At 40.5% G+C, this 21,429-nt stretch overlaps 1 protein-coding gene across 5 annotated transcripts; it reads left to right on the plus strand.

Annotated features, from left to right (window-relative positions):
• The first annotated feature begins 1,285 nt into the window (after positions 1-1,285).
• dio3a (iodothyronine deiodinase 3a) lies at positions 1,286-20,895 on the plus strand. Of its 5 annotated transcripts, none has more exons than XR_007485654.1 (5): positions 1,286-1,404; positions 3,070-3,145; positions 19,045-19,176; positions 20,278-20,382; positions 20,503-20,895. XR_007485654.1 is itself a non-coding variant. In XM_049739533.1 (4 exons), exon 4 carries the CDS (start codon positions 16,775-16,777, stop codon positions 17,561-17,563), a length of 789 nt encoding a protein of 262 aa, XP_049595490.1. In that variant the 5' UTR covers positions 1,286-1,404; positions 3,070-3,145; positions 12,821-12,874; positions 13,425-16,774; the 3' UTR covers positions 17,564-17,941. The 5 variants fall into 5 exon arrangements, 3 of the variants coding, with proteins under 3 accessions (XP_049595490.1, XP_049595488.1, XP_049595489.1); XR_007485655.1 differs by lacking the exon at positions 1,286-1,404 and adding an exon at positions 1,415-1,606; XM_049739533.1 differs by lacking the exons at positions 19,045-19,176; positions 20,278-20,382; positions 20,503-20,895 and adding exons at positions 12,821-12,874; positions 13,425-17,941.
• Positions 20,896-21,429: the final 534 nt, after the last annotated feature.

The following is a 21,429-nucleotide window of genomic DNA, read 5'->3' on the forward strand; positions in this document are numbered from 1 at the left end:
AACATAAGGACATCACGACTCACCTATTTACTGTCTTTGGTCACGTGACATTCCCACTGTGACTCTAATGACTGAGGATTGGCCTTTTAGAAAATAGATGACTGCACCGCTTGTATATTCAGCCATGCAATCTTTCACAATTGTGCAATTTTGAGGCCTTCAAAATGTCCAATTACAACAATTGAAGCCTTCAAATTTTAAGTCACGACTGTGAATACTGTGCTGTTGCCTGCTGAGATATTTAGAAAAGTTGGTTTTGCTAGAAATTCTAATCTTGAATATTTGCATGCTAATGTAAATAGACTCCATTTCATTCAAATTTTTTTTACTTTAGTGTTTTGGAAGCACTTGTGTAACAGTTGGCTGCACTAGCTTATCTCCCACTGCTGTGACAGTATTAAAATCTTCACAGGGGAACATCACAGCCGATTGCGGCTCGGATGACGTGGGCGTGATTTAAGAGAAAACAGACATTTGGTGTTTCCCAAAAGAAGTTTTTGTCCTGAGCTGACACGGATGTGACAGACGGAATTGACATGTTTTAGTCGTTTCACCTCAAAAAACTCGGCTTTGTCGGAGGGAACATATCCTCAGATCACCTTTAGTGATTTAAGTGATGGACACCTGTCATCAATGATAACATGAAGTTTTATACAGTGCTCGTATAATAAATTAATCGCAGTAAACGGTTCAGTTAACTCTGATTTATTTGATTGAGGTGTATGCAAATTCTGGCCTGGGGGCCACAAATGGGCTCATTGCTTGTTTATTAAGACTCACGGCATATTCTAAACAAAAACTTTAGGAAAGAGGAGTATGGTCACACTAAAATACCTTGTGACTATTTTCCTTTAAATGCAGTCCTTGGCAAAAACCCAAGGGCGACAGTCTGCCTGTCAGTGCCTCCTTTGGTAATGTTCTTGGCTTGAAACCAAAATGTAATGTCATGTAAATGTATTCCGACTCCCACCATTGTGGATTTATGCCCTTCTGGGGATGGAGGACAAAATAGGCCTTTGTGGCTTGACGTATTTAAGAACACCATCCAACTATGGTGTATTTCCTGGACTGGCCACATGCTTGTGTTTGTAATGTGGACACCCTGAGAAGAAAAAAAAAAGGCTACAGCTGATGTTCAAAACCAAAACCTTTTTAAAGGAATCGTCCTCTATCAATATATATGAATATATTAAATAACTGTCCTATATTTGTTTCTTTTCAATTATTCCCAGAGCTGTATTTGTACCATGCACTGGTGGCGTGTCTCTCACCTCAAATGCCCTCAGTCGAGGCAGACGGTTAATGCAGTCCCGCCGCCACTCGACAGGGGGTAGTGTCGCTCCGCATGGAACGGTGCAGAGGGCAACTGAGGTGAGGACGAAAGGAGCAGCCTTGGTAGCAATGGTAAGTATAATATCTTCCTGCAGCCGCAGCAGGATAATCTAATCAGCACTTTTCACGAGCTCTCGCCTCTTTTTGTACTATCCATATTTCAGCCAGCTAGCTCGCTAGATAGCTATTTCATGGCTAACTAGCTAGCTAGATGGCTAATTAGCTATCCACCTGTCATAGTTGTTTGCACGTTTCTGCACAATCTATCGTCGAGGTAAATAGTTAATATCTTTCTCTCAAAAATGTCTGACTCAATTAGCTTGTTACTTCATTAAACCTTGAGGCAGATTTGCTTCTGCTCTCAAGAGTTGTAAGGAGGAATCATTTTTCTATATATTTTTAAATATGTAGTAATCAATGCTGTCTGCATTCCACTGCAAACTTTTCATTTTTAAATAACATTCCTTGAAAGATTATTTTTTTAAACTTCTTCTATTGAGGTAGCTACAAAATATTACGTCCTGTATTTATACTATCACTGAAAAAAGCGTGAAATTGTTTTTACGCTGAATGACACTTAACAAATGTATCTAAATATTTACAGTTAATTGAGCTTTTATGCTGTTACAGTAAGCACGAATGGTACGGTGATTGCACCTTTGTCGACTTACAGATCTCGACATTCATTACAGATTTGCATTTAATACCTCCGCCTTGCATGTTACTCAAGAATTGAGTCTGTATTGTACAAAATGTCCTGCATGCTGCACTAATGACTATACGGCATGCTCACCTCCCACACGCAAGCTGTTTTTCTGACTGGTCCTGTTGGGTTTGTGTCCTTGGCTTGCCCTGCCATGGCTCCTATATGCTACTGCATATGTTCTATACTATGACATCACATCACTAACAGACGAGAGAGCAACGCGTTGTGCAATGGGGGCGCTTTTGCTAAAGGTTTGTCTTTTTGTCTTCAATCTTGAGCTAGAGCGGGTTAAGAACTTGCACTTTTTAATGTGATCTAATTTAATAACGGAGATCGTCCCTCAAAGATAGCAATGTTTATTTTTTAAGATAACACTCTCAGAGAGCCCGATTAAGGTGAACAATTTGGTTGTGATTGATCCTAGCTCCGATTTGGCAAATGTTGCAGAACTGTCATTTGGAAAGCTTCTGGAATGAGTTTGCACGGTAACACCGCTCTTCTTGTGAGTCAGGAATTCCCAAAGGTCATTTGAAATATTCTTCTGAAGTCTCCTAATTGTGAACGTTGTTTGCCCATATATTTGAATGGCGACCAGATCTCTCACTCAAACTCAGATGGGTTGGTATTCATTGTACATGTTTACTGCCTTGAACGATATTTATCCAAATTAATGAGAAGGAAAGATGCCCAGACTGACACTATCAAATATTAGGTGTGTTAAATTTAATGATACAAGGCAATAGCTCACATAAAAACAAATTAACATTGGCATTGCTCATCCATAAGCTTCACTCCCTCGTGAGTCATGGACTTTGATGATTTCGTCCTTACGTGCTAAGCGATGCCATTTTCTTGTGAGTGGAATGGCGGAGCGTGCTTTTTGTAGTATCGTGCATTGTCTTTCAAAAGCATTCGTATTTTTCACATAACCACATTCTTGACAATAATTGCTGGAGTACTGGCAACAGAACAGAGATGTTAAGAGATTTTCAAAGACGCTGATGACTGAAACGTGACTTTTTTTTTTTCAGCGTTCGGGACCACATGTGAAAGGCAAACTGGCCTCTTGGGTGGTGTTGCGGTTGGCTGGATTCATAAATGCATCCGGTGAGTGTGAAATAGTTGCCGTACCATCAATCACTGCCGGTTTGTATGTTGAAGTGGATGCCTCGTTGTTATTATGCTTGCTTAAGATTCCGCTTAACTTTTGGCGAGAACTATCTCTGTCCATCTTTAAATCTCAAACGCATTTTGTTGTATGTATTTTGTTTCTCACGGGGTGAACACCGGCTGAATGACAATGATGAAGCGGAATCCTTTTAAAACTTTCAAAAGAATACTTTTTGCTTGCTTCCCTCTTAACATTCTTATTTTTCTAAATTAGTGCTTATCAGAATAGACACATTCTCCTTTCTGGCTAGTTTTGTAATAAATTTCCAACTAGTGTTTTTAAAAAAAAAAATACATCATAAATTAATCTGTTAAAGCTCATTTTATACTTTACTTGCTCAATATGCTCTCATCCAAAACTGTCTTCGTTCTCCATTGCCTGCAAACACTACTTTGCATATTTCCATTACATCTAAATTTGATATTCAATTGAATTCAGGGTACGGAATAGGACATCCAAAATTTAAAGAATGGTGCTCAAAAGTCTTCATTATGTGCCACATCCAAGGCCATGTGTACACTCTGAAAGAAAGATGTGTTGTCGAGCTGCAGAATTCAAATTAAGATCACAGCAGAAAAGCTACGTCTCAGTGCAATGGAGCCATCAGCAGAACAGCGGGGGTATTGGACCGACATTCACTCTAATTATAAATCAGCATCTTGCTGCTCGGCCCGCTTTAGAGTGTGCTCTCTCCCCCTCTCCCTCTCTCTGTCTCTCGCCCACATCTACCCACAGCCAAATACTTCGGTTCATCCAAGGTAATTCTGCGCCGGGCATATAATCACCACCATGGGAGATCCAAGATTTGGAAAAGTTATCCAACAAAAGACACAATAGCTACCTTTTTAATTACAACCTTTAGAAAGCTCCGATTGCAATTTAATAGTCACATTTGAACCATTATAACTTTAATGCTAAAGATTAGAAGCTTGTATTTATTTAGAGAGCGTTAAAAAATAATGTGCAGCCATTGTTCTGATTGGTTAAAAAAAATATTCTTGTACAGACAGGACAGGAACGATCTAAAAACCCGTGTGTAACTTGCCAAGGAATTAAAGATAAATGTGAGTGTGAATGCTAGTTTGTCTATATCTGGCCTGTCATTGGCAGGCAGTTCAGCTACTGCCCGCAGACTCCTGGGATAGGCTCCAGCACACCCGCGACCCTCGTGAGGATAAAGCGATTCAGAGAAAATGGATCGATGTACTCTGCCAACTATACGTTCAGGATGTGTTCAAAGCCGCTTCTGTTACGATCCAATTCATTCCAGGGAGACGGACCACACGGCGAGTGCTTAAGTAGCTGCTTGTGCTCGCTGCCGGTGTACTTTCCACACATAGTCTTGTCAACATTGGCTTTCTTGATAAATCCAAAATGGCTTTGAGGTGGGGAGAACCACATCAAAAATAGTGAGTGATTTGGCCGAGATTTGCAATTTGACGAGTCAGCAGAATATAAAACAATAGCAAAAAAAAAAACGTTTGGTGGTCTCGTACCATTACAAAATGTGACCTACATGCTCAAGAAAATCGTACTTTTCTTCTTATATTACACAACTTGATAATCTGGAAGGGTTCAGAGCCTTACACAAGTCAGTTTGTAGACCCTGGGACCTCCGACCTGCTATTCTTCTACCGCCTGTCTGTCTATAGATCTAATCAGGGGTGCCTATATGTATTTACATATAGAGCTTTACCATTGATTAATTTTCTTGTCTGATCTCGCGCAATCGTGGTGGTATTAACGGGGCCCCTACGTCATGTTCTTAACTGATCCACCAGGATGCATTGACCTTTGAGGGTACTGAAAGCAGGTCATAATACCTCAGCAATGTCATGATGGAGACCAATTGTCTGATGAAATCTGACTTAGAAGTTTGTGGATTAATCGGCAACTCATTGACTCTCAAATGAATCGACTATTTAAAAAATGTTGGTAAGAATATCAAAACATGCCTAAATTGATTTTTAGTTGTCACACTAATCGGTAGACAGTACTGAGGGATTGTAATACACTTTATTACACAATAGAATTGGTTCTGATTATTTGATTAATCGATAGAACCCAAAGAGACGATCTTTTTAAATGATTCATCCGTTTTTCCCAGTCGGCGTTATTTTACCTTTGCTCATCAACTGAACCTGTCTAAGGTATAATTTAACATAACAAAAAAATTAGTTTGCGTCAAATCCTCCTGTCGGGTTATCCACGCCACACCCTGAGGTGAAATGAGTCCAGAGGAGTGTGGGGGCCCGCCATTGTGGTGGTTAGGCTTAGGAAGGATTTAAACACTACTACTTAACTGCTCTTAACCCCAATGACCCCCTCTGGAACTAACACAAATCCTGTTGGGCTAGAGAATTACATTAAGCTCTTGATTTGAAACCCAGTCTCACATGGACTGAAGTGGTTTTGATGATTTTTATTCATTTTTTTTTATTCTTACCAAATATTTTAACACCATTCTTAGAATACGACAGGGACAAACGAATATTTGACGAACTTCCGAGAGTGACAATGTTAATTTCGAAGCGAGGAACAAATAAAATGTATCTAATCACCTTGTGAAAATCCTCCATGAATGTCTTGTTGATTTTGTTTGGTCTGGAGAAGAAGAAGGCCATCATTCTTAATGCCAATCAGATTTCAAGTGTGTACGCTAAATCAGCTCCCATTTGTTGGCACAGCAGGAGACGACAGGAGAAGGCATGTAATTGCGAGAGAAAATAAATAGATAACCCGGAGCACACTGAACAAATCAGCCAGTGAGCAGCCTCGTGCATACAAAAGAAAAAAAAAACAAATCACAGCCACTTCAACCCAACTGAGTCATCATGCTGTCTAGCGTTCTTCCAGTAAAAGTTCCAAGTTTCTAGGGAATTCTTCCTTTCATATAGTTGACAGCTGCCGCAAATCACAAAAACGTGCCCCCCTATCCCTTTTGTTCCAGCAAAACCACTCTGTTGCCGGGCAGTTTTCACCTCACAGTCAAAGTGTTGAGTCATCAATTATTCTTTCCGCTTTAATTCATTGTGAGCCATTGAGGAGCACAGCAATAAAGGATGTGCACAAAAAAAAGCAAATGACAACAAATGCCTCCTTAAACTCTCCTATCAAGTAGGTCAGCTGTTGCAAATGAATTAGCTTACTTCTTTATTTGGTCTTCCTCTCATTTGATGTTTCATTTTGTGTGAGAGGCTACCGTGGTTTCTCGCTCACAAAACAACCCTTCAACTGATTATACCAAGGGCAAGCATTCGGGCTGATATTCAAACGAAAGAGCCGGGAGAAAGCTGGTTTAAGTTAACCCCCCCCCCCCAAACACACACACACAATTTCCGCAAGGGAGTTGATACAGTAGGTTATAGAAAGTTTAAGAAAACCCGAGGGAATAGTTAATGCAGTACAGATGGGTGGGTGGTGGGCGGGGACTCCAGGATGCCATTTTCTCAAATTGCATTAAATGTCAATAAAACTGACATTTATATATTTTTAACATGATTGGGGTAAATAAATGTTTCCAAATAGTAATACACACTGAGAAAGCAAGGATGCCTGCTCCTATGCATACGTCCCGCTTCTCTTTACATGCCTCCCATTATATTTGGGGCCACCTCTCCCCCTGGCACGTAGCCTTTCCGCTATTTAAGTGTCAAGGCAATTACCATGGAGGAACTGCCCTGTCTCTGATGAACTCTTTGTCTTAGCGATTTTCCTCGCCTCTGATGTGTTACTCCATATGGGAGCTCGGAAATCTTTCCCTCATGGTTCCTACATGACCATGGCGAACTGTGAGAACATCCCAACCGCGATGTGGCATTCAAGATTTCCTCCTTGTCTCTATCAGTCTCGGACCACTTTTGGCCCGGGGTCTAAATGTTGGAATAGTTTGCATTTTAATTAAAATATAATAGGACTTTAATTAATTAAATAAAGAAAAACATAGCTATGACCATCACAAAATCGTTTTGTCTGAGATTTCGATCCCAAAACGATAAATCGTTCAGCCTCATGTCCGGACCCAGAGTACGCCTCGGAATCTGGACGAATTGGTGGCTGGGGGGGAAGAGAAGTCTAGGGTTTCTTCTATAAGCTGCTGTTCCCATCGCTTAACGAAAGTATGTCCTGATCCAACCCCATTGTGATTGTCTAGGTCAACAAGTGCTGCAGTCTTGTGAATTGCTCCCAGTCGTAAATACTCCACACTGGATAATTCCAATGCAGTTCAGCACGAACACTGCCTGGATCAAATTAGTGAAAATAAAAAGCATTTCAAAATAAGAAACAATCCAAAGCATGTAAGCAATGTCATCATCAGGTCATGACTTCAGTCATTTTGCTGCAATTGCGGTGAGATCTCCCTCCACATAGACGAAAGATTCTGACTACAGGTAGGGAGTGTCAGGAAATCCATTGTCGATAAATGAGTCAAGTCAGCTCGTGACTAAATTCACACTTGTCAAGTTTGCTTAAAACCAACTTTGGTGTGATTGCTCTTTTAAGGATTGTTCATTTGGTCAAGCGAGTGCACCATACAAACAGAGCGAGACGGTTGGATGAGATGCTCCCAGTGAACTCTGGTGCAGTGCGGTTCGTCTCGCTTAAATGGACAGAACCAACTTATGTAGTGAACCCAATTCATGCATATGCGTAAATGGACTGTACTTATTGCTTCTTAACTACTGCAGCTCGGCTTGATGGTTTAGCCTCACTGAGAACTTCTTTCTGATGTCGTTGCGTTTTTTTTTTTTATGACTGAAATGCACCCTTCTTTTTTTCCTGTCTGCTGCCTTCCAAAATAAGTGTGGCTCATCCCGAGGCAGTGAGTGTGAGCGCGTGTCCTCATCTGAACTTCGGCTTGAGATGAAACGGCGAATACGCAGCTGCCTCCCCTCTGTATCGTTCTGCTCAGCATTAGACCCCCCCCCGCCCCTCCCTCCGTCCTCTCCCCTTGCTTGCTCACAGAATGTCAACAAGTTAGGACTGGTGACATCGATAAGTTGGACTCAAAATGTGTGAGCGGAATTCCATTTGGAATCCACAGCAGAGACACACAAATATACCAATTCAGATTTGCGCACCCACAAAAAAAAAGTCATTTACTCGCTAATGAAAGCCACCCTGATGCAATGTTTAAAAAAAAAAAAAAAAAAAGCAGGCTTTAGCTCGGAGAGCATAAGGAGCAAGGAACCCAAAATACTGCATTGCGTCACAGCGATAAATCCCAACGATGCTGCAACGACGTGGCTACATCACATCTTAACGCTACTGAATTCAATCCAAAACAAGGGTGCAGGTGATAATCGGTTACTTTAAGCCACGAGCAAATTCAAAAGAATCGCTTTATCGCACCATGTTGACACAGTACCGTCATTTGCTTATTATGGTCTCATATTCTCCCAAAAAAAAAAATGGACTCTGTAGCCAATTTTTCAGGAAGCAGCTCAAACATATATCCTTATCCATATATCCTAAGACAGCTGGAACAGTTTATTCTCAAAGAATGAGCCAAAATATATTTGCACTGGTGCGCTTTCATTGAGGGTTACAAAAATCATTTGTAGTGTTTGCCTCGCAAAAATTCACTTTCAACCACAAAAATAAACCGCAGCTTGATTTTCATTGGTGAATTTGCAATGTTTCCATCACTTTTTTTTTATGACTCTTGCCAACATTTGTACGTACGATTGCCGTGCAAGGTTACAATGTTCCGTCAGTACTGAGAAAAGTATGACTGAAAACCAAAGTTAGCACTTCCTGTATAATTTCATTTTCATTTTAGGCATAGGCCAGATTGACTTACAGCTCCTCGTTCACCCTCAACACACAAAAACCTAAAATGTTTGATAGTTTGCCATTTAGAACTTGTACTCCTCATGGTTCCTTGGAGCTAGTTTTTCCTCACTCTATCTTTTATGCAAAACCACACACGAGACAGTTTGCCCATTTTATAATAATAAAATCAAAATAAGTTGTCATCCCGAACACTCTCCCTTTAAATTTTCCTCGCTGCCAGCTCCAACACATGGTGCTGCTATGTAGGTAGGCGTTAACTCCATTAAAAAAAAAAAACTCTCACCTCCTCCACAATCACGGAAATAAAGACAAGCAAATTGAAAGTAGACTTGTGTGCCCTCGTTATGTAACCAGACCATCAGGATGATGTGAAAGTTTCTGGGTGCTGTGTAGGAGGCTGAGGAGGTCGACGCCACCTTTTAGCAGATTGAAATTCAAACTTGGAAGCATTATCTTAAAATTATTTGTCCATAGGTCATTGTTGGGCTCTTTGCTTCTTCTGCCAAGGGAGTTCACTATGGTTGATTTCCGAAATTTTTCATCTTGGGTTTTTTTTTTCCCCATCCACGCTAGGGATTAATTCTTTTTTTTTTTCCCTAGGATTGCTATACATTATCTGGTGTTTGTGGAAATTTCTATCCTAAAATATTTTTCTTCAAAACACCTGGCTGCAAAGACACAATGGTTGTTTTTGTATTATATTAACTTTGAAGGAAACAGTAAATCACTGTGTCGTATATGTTGATATAATATGCTGGGTTTTTTTTGGCTTTTAAAGGCCTGGATATAAACCATATCATGTCCGATGATTGATGCCGCCCAGTAGACGCAGCATGTAAGGAATTTATCATGTGCATAATTAACCAGGTCAGAAAGAGTCAGGAATGCAGCAGATGAACTTCACCAGCTGCCAAAACTATTCCCATGCTAACACAGAACAATGCTGTCCCAAAATCTGCAAAACATCAAGCCTAGCAGAGTGATGAAAAGATGTGTTGACATGGAATGTACCCTTCCTTCTGACATCAAATACTGTACTTTGTTTTAGGGCCAAATAATATTTAAAAACTAAAAAAAAATAGTAGTAGTGTATGGCGGTTCAACTATCAACCAAGATAGCATTTAGCAGCTAGCATAACACGGTTGTGTTGTTAGCTTCCCGCTAACAAAGCGCAAGAAGCACTCAATTTGCATCTAGTTTTAGCGCGGCACTATTTTGCCTTTCACACTCGCTACTAAACTAATTTTAAATCACTTTGCTCAGATTTGCTAAATAACATTGCACGTGCTGGAAAAAAAATTGTTGAATTGTTTCTAAGAACAAGATCCCATTGATAAAATAACCGCATGTTTTCAGCAGCATCTGCACCAACTTTCTCGGCCTTTCTCTTTGCTTGACTGAGTCAGACGTTTTAGGTCTGGCCTCACCCTCCCGTCCCGTCTCGCTTCCCAAACGCTGCCAGTTGACGTTCGGAGCGGTACTTCAGCAAATACGCCACAGAGACAACTCAAGGCAGTAAAACACATCCTATTAAACACCGTTGAGTGCACAATGACCTCATGAGGACAGCGGAGATTTTGATTCCCTCTCTTGGAGATTCAGGTTTTGATAAACAAGTAAACCTCGCATTGATTAACCTTTTACGTTTTTAGAGAGACAACACTTCCCAACAATGCTCACATTGATTCTTTACCTGAAGAAGTAAATTACTATCGTGTTTTGGAAATAAAAAGTATTATTTGAACAAAATAACAAGAAAACATGGCTATCGTTAAAAAGTTCATGCTAAACAAAACAAAGTTTTGAATTTTTGTCAGCAAGCAAAATTAAAAAGCAGTTTAAAGTCATGCTAGAAAGACTATGAAAAAAAAAAAACTATAGCATCACTCGATAGATCAATGACAAACCGTTTTTTTGGCAGAAGTACAACAGAGTGTGTGCATGTGTGTGTGCACTCGCGCTCACTCACCCTATCTTGCCACCATCTGTCCCGAGGACTGGCATCAATGAGCGTCCAGACGGGCACACACTAATAAGCTCAAACAGACCTCAGTGGGAGAAGCCACATGAGGACAGCCTCCGACAGGCGCACCATCGCCACCACTTGAGGAGTTCAAATAAGGCCAAAGACTTTTTCTGTAGCACTCGCCATTAACCCTTAGAGACCAGACAAAAGAAAAATTAGCCAAAGTTGAGGTGTTACGGCAATACGACAAAATTATCACGCTACTGCTGTATCGTAATACGAATGATATCGTTGGCAAAATGGTGGGATGGAATGTTAAATACTCTTACGCACTTATTACTGTCAAAGGAATGAATGCATTTTAATGGCGACACAAATTGTTGGCATTCTCTCAGGGTGCATGTAGGGTGGCGCCGTTGTGGGTGTGAACACAGCTGAGTTATTTTCATTGCTACTCCATATGATAATTTTGTTTGTTCATATTAATATGCAGTTCTCTGGCAAATGTTTGGACAACATTGCTGTACTCCAATCAGATATTTAGTATTTTAGAGGAACACTATTGCTAGTGCAACTATCAGTGTTTGTTTTTACATTAGCGAAAGAAACTCTAGTTTGAGCGTGGCGTGACTAGCAAGATGAAACAGATTATTATAACGTGCTAGTCCAGCCCTCGTTGGCAGACGAGTTGCGGCGATACAAACAACCCGCAGGCAAATAAGTAAGCAGTTCATTCAAGTTGAGCATAAACCTCGAGCGCTCTTTGATTAAGACAAGGTCGTGGAAGGTGAACTCCAAGATTCTTATTTGCTATTCTTTTTTGTTCAAGGTGTGAAACTTGAAAGGGATGGGGTGGCAGAATTGAAGCTAGTTAAAAATCTGTTTTGCTGGCTAGTCGTTAAGATATTTCATCAGTTGTGGTTTCTGGAACCCTGCCACGTCAATAAGTAAGCAGCCAGGGAGGAAAAAAAAAAAAAAAAAGAAGCTCTTTTCCCAGATCTGCATTGTCCTCACATGAACCCACAAGCCGCTGCTGCCAAGAACTCCAGCAAGGTTTACAGGAGGCAAAAGTAAGAAGGTTAGAGAATACGCCTCTCGGGGTTCACAGCCGCGACAACAAAAGAGTAATTCTTCAAAGCAAATTTGGTCACAGCATGTGGGAAACCTTTTTTCTGCTATTTTTTTCCGAAAGGGCAAAAAACGGTATAGATGATACAGAAAGGAGATGTTGAAGAGGAAGTAAAAGCAGACTCAAAGGGATAAAATAAATACAGTATTTTGAAATGTGCATCAAAAAAAACAAAAGTCTGAAGTGTTCCGGTCAGCTGCTGGAGTCATTACAGTTGTCTTTCCCAGTCTCAAGGACCTTTCTTCCTTCTGCCATCTTTTCCTTCTTCGTCTTTTTTTTTTTTTTACATGAACAGATTAATATTCCTTTTAGGAGTGTTGTGTCCAACCTAAGAGAAGTAACAAAGCATTCTATTTATTTATCCCAGTTCGGCACCTTCAAGGTTGTGGAGCAATTAGACGATTCATGAGCCGGACCTATTTTTAACAAACGAATCTTAATCAGCTACTAAATGAGAGGAAATGCTGCAACAGCGATACTCACCCCCCCCCCCCCCCTCCCTCCTTGGATTCCCGCCGTCCACTGTCTGAGTCACGGCGTGGACAATTCACATCTTTCCCGCATGTCCGCTTTCCAACCAGCAGTCAGATATGACATACATTTACCGTAACTAAAGATTAGCCAATCTACCATGTGCTGGCTCGACCCGGAATGCTTTTTTTTTTGTTAAATAAGCAGCGATTGGCCTTGAGCCAGTAATGACTAATGTGTGTGTCCAGATGTGAAGACGCAGACGCTGAACAGACGTTTCCTGCGTGACCCGAACGCATGGGGTCAGTGTACAGTATGTTCCCAGCTTGTTTTTTTGTTTGTTTTTTATTCAGGAACCCAGACATCTTAGACATGGCTAAATTAAATACGACATTAGCTTCAGGCAGAAAAAAACAAAGACTGGGTTGCATTTTAGGTTGGAGGAGAAAGTCAGGTGGCATGGTTAAGGATTTGTTCTACATTGTTTAATTGGTTTTAGTCCAAATAGTTAAAGCTCATGATCACTGGCGCGTCCAGTTATATCTTTAAATTGCACAATTTTTCCTGGAAAAAAAAATTCCCAAGACCTTTTGGCTCCGGAATTATCATTCTGCATGATGTCATCACATCACCTCATTTCAGCCAGAATTTAAAGATTAATTCTGCATGTGTGCTTTAGGGAGATTTTTTTTTTTTTGTTTCCACACTTTCTGTAAGGTCAAAGATGTTAAGAGGACTGCTTCTTGTTTTATTTTTTTACTCTTCAACCTGCCTTGATGGTTCAAACCTGTAGCTGCAAATTCTAGCGCGCAAAATCGTTATCGAGTGTTTGTAGGAATATTTGCCTGGCAGGATGATATCAGCTCACCTCAACTACCAAAAGTCGTTGGAGTCCCGAGGGCTCGGATGGCAGATTGCAGCCAATCACTGCTGCTTGTCTTTGGCAACGAGCACCCCGTACCAGATGGTGAGAGGTGACGATGGACTCATGTACCCTCATTGTTACAGGATGACGCCCCAGGATGCATGTTGTGACTGGAACATGTCCATGATCCAAATTGTAGGCATTATAGATAAAAAAAAAAAAAAAAAAAACAGACGAGATGACAGATAAGGATTTTCATTCATTCACCATCATGAATCAGACTTTGACAGCGCAACCCTTAATCTTCTATCTCGACAATCTTATTTGTGTTTAGTGAATCATCAGACAATTCTTCGTATTGTAAAAGTCAATTGCATGCTACTGTCATCATTTGTTGACACTTCCCCGAGGCATAGCCAGCGTCAACCTCTGCCGTGTGTGTAAGTGGGTGTGTGTGGGTGTGTGCAAAAACACTCTGGAGCTGCATTTGTTGACCTAGGAAAAGCAAACAAACATGAGTAATGGAACATTCATTTTCTTGTAGCGCGTCTGATCTTTTTCCATGTAGTCGTTATTTGTTAATGACATACAGTATTACCCATCTGGATGTGATGAGCGTTCAGTCACCCGTTGTTAAAATTCAAGTACGCTCTCCTCACTGGGATACTCCCCTCTGTTTTGCACGTCAAGATGGTTTTATAATCATGTATCCTCGCTTTGTTCCACCGCAACGGTGTTAAAACTTTGCCAAACAAATCTTGCGAGTGAGATTCATTACAGTGTTAACTCCAAGGTTGAACAAATCCAATTTTCCTTATAACGGTAATATACTAAGTGATCCGTTCCAGGATCTAACTTCTCATTTTAGAATTTTATTACCGAAGAGGCATTTTTTTTATGTCAACATTTTAGAAAAACATGCAAGTATTAAAACATATGTTCGTGTTTCTAGTCCTTTACATGTTCTAGCCAGCGCAGCTTGAAAAGGAGAGCACATCTTGCATGTGATTGGAAGGATCTGTCTTAAGCCCACTATGGTTTTATGGTTTTATATACTATATGTGGAGCCTATAAAGCTGATATGGGGTCATAGTTTTCACAGCATGTTGCTCGCTCGCTCAATGTGTGGGTTTGACTCGCTGACTGTCATCTTTTATTATTGTTTTTTTTTCCCAATTTCAGGCGGGTGGGCCTTGGACAGAGCAGATGGAAGATGTTGGCTAGCTAGGACTAAAGTTCACATAGCAAAGTATTTAAAGAATGGGTTGCTAATTGTACGTTAGCGAAAATACGTCATCCTGCAATTAAAAAAAACAAATCCAATTTGATGATAATGGTAAGCGTATAACACGTTATAATTTTGAAAGCGGCACAAACGGCCCTTGATCGGCGTTTTTGCGTGTGCAAGAGAGTTCAAATTTTATTTCAGTTGTAAAGTTTTATAGAATTTGTGAATTATTTTGATGATTCAATTGGTTTACGACAAGTCCTTTTGTGTTTAGGTCTAATTATTAGTTTCATCTGGCCTCTTATACCACACCAGCCAATCAGTGTCTCCTCCAGATGATTAATTCAGTTTATTAAATTCTCCACAGCGTAATTGAATTTAAAAAAAAATAATGATTTAAAAGAAGTGTGTTCCGTTTTTGTGCCTTTATGTGGCACCAAAAATATTTATAATAAGCACAGTTGTTTACTATGACATGTTTTCTTTTTTACTGTTTCTTTTGGTCATAGAAATATAAAATAACTTCTGATGCTGGCTTTAAGCTCTTAAAACATGCATAACACCATCAGACTTTTTGGGAGGAAATGTTTGTGCCTTTCGTGTGTGTGTGTGTGTGTGTGTGTGTCTGTGTGTGTCTGTGTCTGTGTGTCTCTGTACTATCGCTTTGAAATGCTAATGTTCCTTTAGTTGACATTCACAAGAAACACACACGCTGAGGATATGAAAGAAGTCAGAGTCCAAAATCGTGGGGTAGATGTGACGGGGGTAAGCCCAAAAAAAAAAAAAGATTATCAATAATCAATTGACAGGAGACCTGAGCAGCGGAAAGTTGAACTCTTCTGAAGTTGCACGATCCATAAACTAGTTGAAAGTTTTGCGCGTGACGTTACAGAGGAGCAACTTGTGAGTTTTGATTTTTCTTTGGGTTTTTTTGCGACACATATTTAAAAACAAAAAAAAAGCAAGTGCGACCTCAATAAGGACTGTTAAGAGAAGTCGGACGTGAGATGAATATAAACAGGAGGTTATGTGAAGTCAGAAGACATTCAAAGAAACAAAACTCAAGCGTCTCCAAAGTTCTGTCGACTGCTTTTATTGCTTTTGTGGCTTGCAGTGATTCCTCGATCTGGGACTGTCCTGACCTATCAGGTTTTTGAGGTCACAGATGTGACCCAACTTGTCATCACACTTTTCTATACGTGAAAACTCTAAAACACTGCTGTAGTTGAGGTTTTTCATTTGACGCTTGTATATTTTTGGCTTGGAAGTGTTTTTAAAATTTTTTTTTTATAGTATATATATATAGTAAATATTTACTATTTTTATCATCAAATGTAAATGTCAAATAGTGATAGTTACACTTTGGCATGTTTCATACTTCAACTAAAGAGCCCTTAAAGCATTCACAGTTGTTAATTTATTTTGACATTTTTATGACAATTGGGATTTATAAACTTGAATGTGAAGCGTGTTTGACATTTCACATTCCCTATTCCCTAAGTCAAGACCAATTATATATCAAGAGTACTTTACTTATTCTTACACTTATGTGATCATCCAGCAAATAATTTTTGCAATACATTATTCTGTCCACTGAATTGCCCCCCCCCCCCCCCCTCCCTCTATGATTTAAGTTGCTGCGTTTGTTCAATTGTCCTTTGATAAAGAGCCAAAAGCAGACTCACTTTTCTCTAAACGAGGCAAATGATAGTTTGTTTCATTGCACGTAGTATGGTTGCAACAGACTTGATCCAACTTCAGCCATCGCGTTGATTGCTGCACTCTGCAAGTAACGCGCCGTCGCAACAGATGAAATGTGGCCTTTGAGGTTGATGTCACACATGATGCATTTCATCCACTTTCACTTTGATGGCTTCTCATCATTTGCCTGTTGTCTGGCAGCAGCTCAAAGCAGCGGAGTTGACAGAAGGTAATCCCCGCCATGTGAGGCCTCGGCCCCGCTGTGCATGCAGGAGGCGGGGTGTGCGTCATTGAGACCTGTGGCTGCTATAAAAAGAGGGGAAGTTGCAAGTCACCCAACTTGAAGCAGCGCACAATTTTAGGGGGGTTGGTGGGAGGGGGGTGGGCGCACGCACGCACGCACGCACGATGAACACCATGAAGGCCATCAAGAACGTGCTGGTGTGCCTGGTGCTTCTGCCTCGCTTCTTGATGGCCGCGCTCATGTTCTGGCTCCTCGACTTTCTTTGCATCCGGAGGAGGTTTTTCCTCCGGATGAAGGAGCGGGAGGAGAGCGACGCGATGGACCCTCCTCTGTGCATCGCTGACTCCAACCGCTTCTTCACGCTGGACTCCCTCAAGGCGGTGTGGCACGGACACAAACTGGACCTCCTCAAGGCGGCGCACCTCGGGCGCGGCGCGCCCAACACGGAGGTGGTGCGGCTGGAGGACGAGCAGTGCGGGCGCATCCTGGACTTCGCCCGCGAAAGGAGACCGCTTATCCTCAACTTCGGGAGCTGCACTTGACCCCCCTTCATGGCGCGTCTCAAGGCGTTCCAAGGACTGGTGCTGGACCACGCCGACATCGCTGACTCGGTGCTGGTGTACATTGAGGAGGCGCACCCCTCGGACGGCTGGGTGAGCACCGACGCGCCCTATCAGATCCCCAAGCACCGCTGCCTGGAGGACCGGCTTCGCGCAGCGCAGCTCATGCGCTCCGAGGCGCCCGGCTGTCCGGTGGTGGTCGACGGCATGGAGAACCCCTGCAACACTGCCTACGGCGCCTACTTCGATAGACTTTACATCCTGCAGGAGGGCAAGATCGTTTACCAGGGGGGCAGGGGACCCGAGGGCTACCGGATCTCGGAGCTCAGAGACTGGCTGCAGCGGTACCGGGAGAGGTTGGTGCGCGGCAGTAGTCTGGTCATTCATGTGTAGGCGCATGTCGAGCTGCTAGAAAACGCTGCACATTTTGGGTAATACAACTCCTCTTCAATCCTACTATAGTATTTTGTTTGTGTATGGTAAGGTTGGTCTGCGTTCAAGTTGCGACATGGACAAGTGCGCGTCGCTGCATGCGCTCCTCAGTATTTTTTGTGAAGTTCGGTTCTGAAACGGCGTCCGTCCGAAGAACCGGTACTGATGTATGAGATCCCGAGGGGCTTCGGTTGCTGCACTCTTGTCCATATCGCTTTTTTTATTATTATTTTTTTCCCGTACATAAAGACTGTATGTTAGTGTGTACGTGCGTGTGTGTACGTGCTTTTATGCGTATACTTTTTCATACAATAAAATGTCTTCATCTACCTCCACAAACTGTTGCTCATTCTTTCTTGTAATAATTGTCTTCCTTTTCTTGCTGACAAGTTGTTCGTTCGAATCGTTATCTTGCCACTTTCCACTTATGAATGAATGTTTTCGATTTTCATGGGTAGTTTCGTACCAGAAAACCATAGGACGAATCCGTGCATGCATTCCTGTGGAAATGTTCTTTGTGTGGTTCACTTATTGAAGTTGTTTGTTGGGGTACAGACAATGTGGAAGAGTTCTTCTCCATAAGAAGTGTCGTGGTTGAGGGTATTGAAGCAGGCTTGTGTGTTTTTCAATGAGTTCTTTGGCAAATATGTCAGCAATCTGTGACAGAAGGATCAAAATAGTACTAAAATGTTTAGACAAATGCACATTTATGAATCAAAGTATTATTTTAATTATTATTTTTCATCATTATTATTTTAATTATAAATAAATAACCAAAGTATTCCAAGATAAATATTTGTATTTTCATTAAAGATGTGTTTTAAGGTACAAATACATGAAGATATATTTTTTCAAATAATCACATTCAAAATAAAATGTTTTTTAAATAAAGACAAAGTGACTGCTGTAACTGTTGCTGTTATCATCAATACATATTGTATTTTACATAAGTCTTCTGAAATAAATACTTGTATTTTCAAAATAAAGACTTGTTTTGAAAGAAATTGTTTGAAATAAACATTTTGACAAATACATATTTTTAACAAATTTTCTGAAATGCTTTTAAAGAAATATATTGCTTTTTAAAGTGAATATTTTTAAAATAAATTCATGAAAATAAATCAATATTTTGAAATATAAAATGTATTCATAATTTTAATAAATATTTCTATTTTGATTAGATTGTTTCTAAACAATACTTTACTTTCCACTTATGAAAATCAATACATTTTCAGAGGGAGGCTTTTTCACGCGAGCTCTGTTCCTTATGTTTTGACCCTCCCTAAATAAGTTAAATATGCAGCCCAGCATACCAGAAACAGCATGAGGCAGTGGAGTTCTGCTCCACTGCAAACCACAATTAGGAACACATGCACGACTATACCTCAAAAGTGAGCATTATTTTCTATATAAAGGCTTCACCTCTGTTTTGTACTGTGCAGGAGTACCTCATGAAGATTTTCCCGCCAGTTGGATATCTGCAGCGAGCAAGCCGCACTCTCCACCGCCACCTCCTCCTAAGCTGTTGTACCACTTACAACTGAATCAGGATAATCACACATGATCCTATTACTGTGAGTGATATACATAGGCACAAATGTTTTGGGGGCTTTGTGCTCTGACACACACACACACACACACACACAGCCCACCCCACCACTTCCACCACCTCCTTTGATGACCATCAAGTATGTAGATGAAATGTTAATTAGCCACCCCGCTGCACAACACAGCCTTGAGTCGGTTGAGGTTTGACATGTATGAGGCCCCTGAGGTTTATAAACATCTGCTTTGGCGTTGTAACCGCTTTCACATAAATGTTAGAGGAGGTTTCATGTGGACCACAGGTGTCAAACTCAAGGCCCAGGGGCCAGATACGGCCCGCCACATCATTTTATGTGGCCCGCGAAGACAAGTTGTGCATCAAATGTGTGTCATTACTAGAATTGCAAATTGTCTTCACTTTTAATATCTTTTTTTTTTTTTTGAATACTTGACCAGTTTATTTGTCAGTTTGTTTTGTAGCTTTTACTGTATATAATATGAGGTGCTCATACATTTATTTGGGTTGACAGATACAGACAGACAGACAGATAGACAGACAGATATTAATACATACATACATTCATTAATACATACATACATACATACATACATACATACATACATACATTTATACAGACAGACAGACAGACAGAAATAAATACATTCATTAATACATACATTCATTCATTAATACATTCATTAATACATTCATTAATACGTACATACGTACGTACGTACATACATACATACATACATTCATTAATACATTCATTAATACATACGTACATACATACATACATACATTCATTAATACATTCATTAATACATACGTACATACATACATACATACATACATACATACATACATACATACATACATACATACATTCATTAATACATACGTACATACATACATACATACATACATACATACATACATACATACATACATACATACATACATACATACATATATACATTCATTAATACATACGTACATACATTCATTCATTAATACATACGTACATACATACATACATACATACATACATACATACATACATACATACATACAAATATGCATCATTGTGTTGCTGACGGATTCTTGATGTTTTGCATTTTGTTCTCAGAGAGACGCTTTGGATCAGCCGGACCAGGTGGTCCAAAACATGCCTGAGATGGCCAACCTTGTGTACAATATGTACATGCACATGATGCAGACCAAGTACTGACAGGTAACATTCACTGCTTATTTTGAAGTGTCCCATTTTATTTTAGTTTTTGGAATGTGTTAGTGCAGCAATAAATAGCCACCTTCCGCCATCCAACAACTTTTTTTTCTTCCTTTTCAACAGCAGCAGCAACTCGCCAAGCCTCCGTCGCAAGCCGAGTCAGCAGAGAGCTCGCCTCCCGGCACCAAGGAGGAGCAAGAGATGGTGGCTGTGATCCGGGAGCAGAGCGCCATGGAGACTGAGAGCCAAGACGGAAGCGAGAAGGTGGTGAAGTCTAAGGGAGAAGCCAGCGAGCGGGAAGCAAAGCAGGAAGCAGCAGAGATGCCCGAGCATCTCGGACAGGACAGCGACAGCGATGAAGAGAATGAGGAGCACCTAAAGAGCAAAAACAGAACACTTAGTTGGGACTAATTGAGAGGACCGAGTGTATGGCTATTTACTACCTTGATTAAACATCATGTCATGCTTGTTATTGATTTTTTTGTTGTCATTTTTCAATAAAAATAAATACAAAAAGTTTTTCATTTTTTGATGGAGAAAGAGAGCGATAGAGATAGATAAATAAAAAAGACATATCATGAAAAGGGAAAAACCAATTCAATTGTTTTTATTATAAAGTCATTTTCCTTTTATTTCAATAATTTTGTATCATCATTATACCGATTGTGTTTGAATAAATGGTAAAAAAAAAACATTATGCCGACATTTGTTATTGCACATTCGGTATAATACCATCAACACAATACCCTCGTTAAGCGCACCTGCGTGAAAAGTTTTAGCCTCTTTCACGTTCAAAAGAAGCTAAAAGTTTTCACGCACCTGCAGTTAACGAGGGAATCACACGGACACTCCATTAGGTACACCGCCATTTTCAAGTGTACCTAATAACAGGCCACTTTATTAGGGAAATATCATAGTCAAAGGTCCCAAGTGTCAAGCTCTAGTCCTCGGGCCGCGTTCCAATATGTTTTCCAAGTTACCCTCGTTAAGTGCAGGTGCGTGAAAACTTTTAGCTTCTTTCACGTTCAAAAGGAGCTAAAAGTTTTCACG

The sequence above is a fragment of the Syngnathus scovelli genome, chromosome 14 (genome assembly GCF_024217435.2).
Source record: "Syngnathus scovelli strain Florida chromosome 14, RoL_Ssco_1.2, whole genome shotgun sequence".
Taxonomy (NCBI): domain Eukaryota; kingdom Metazoa; phylum Chordata; class Actinopteri; order Syngnathiformes; family Syngnathidae; genus Syngnathus; species Syngnathus scovelli.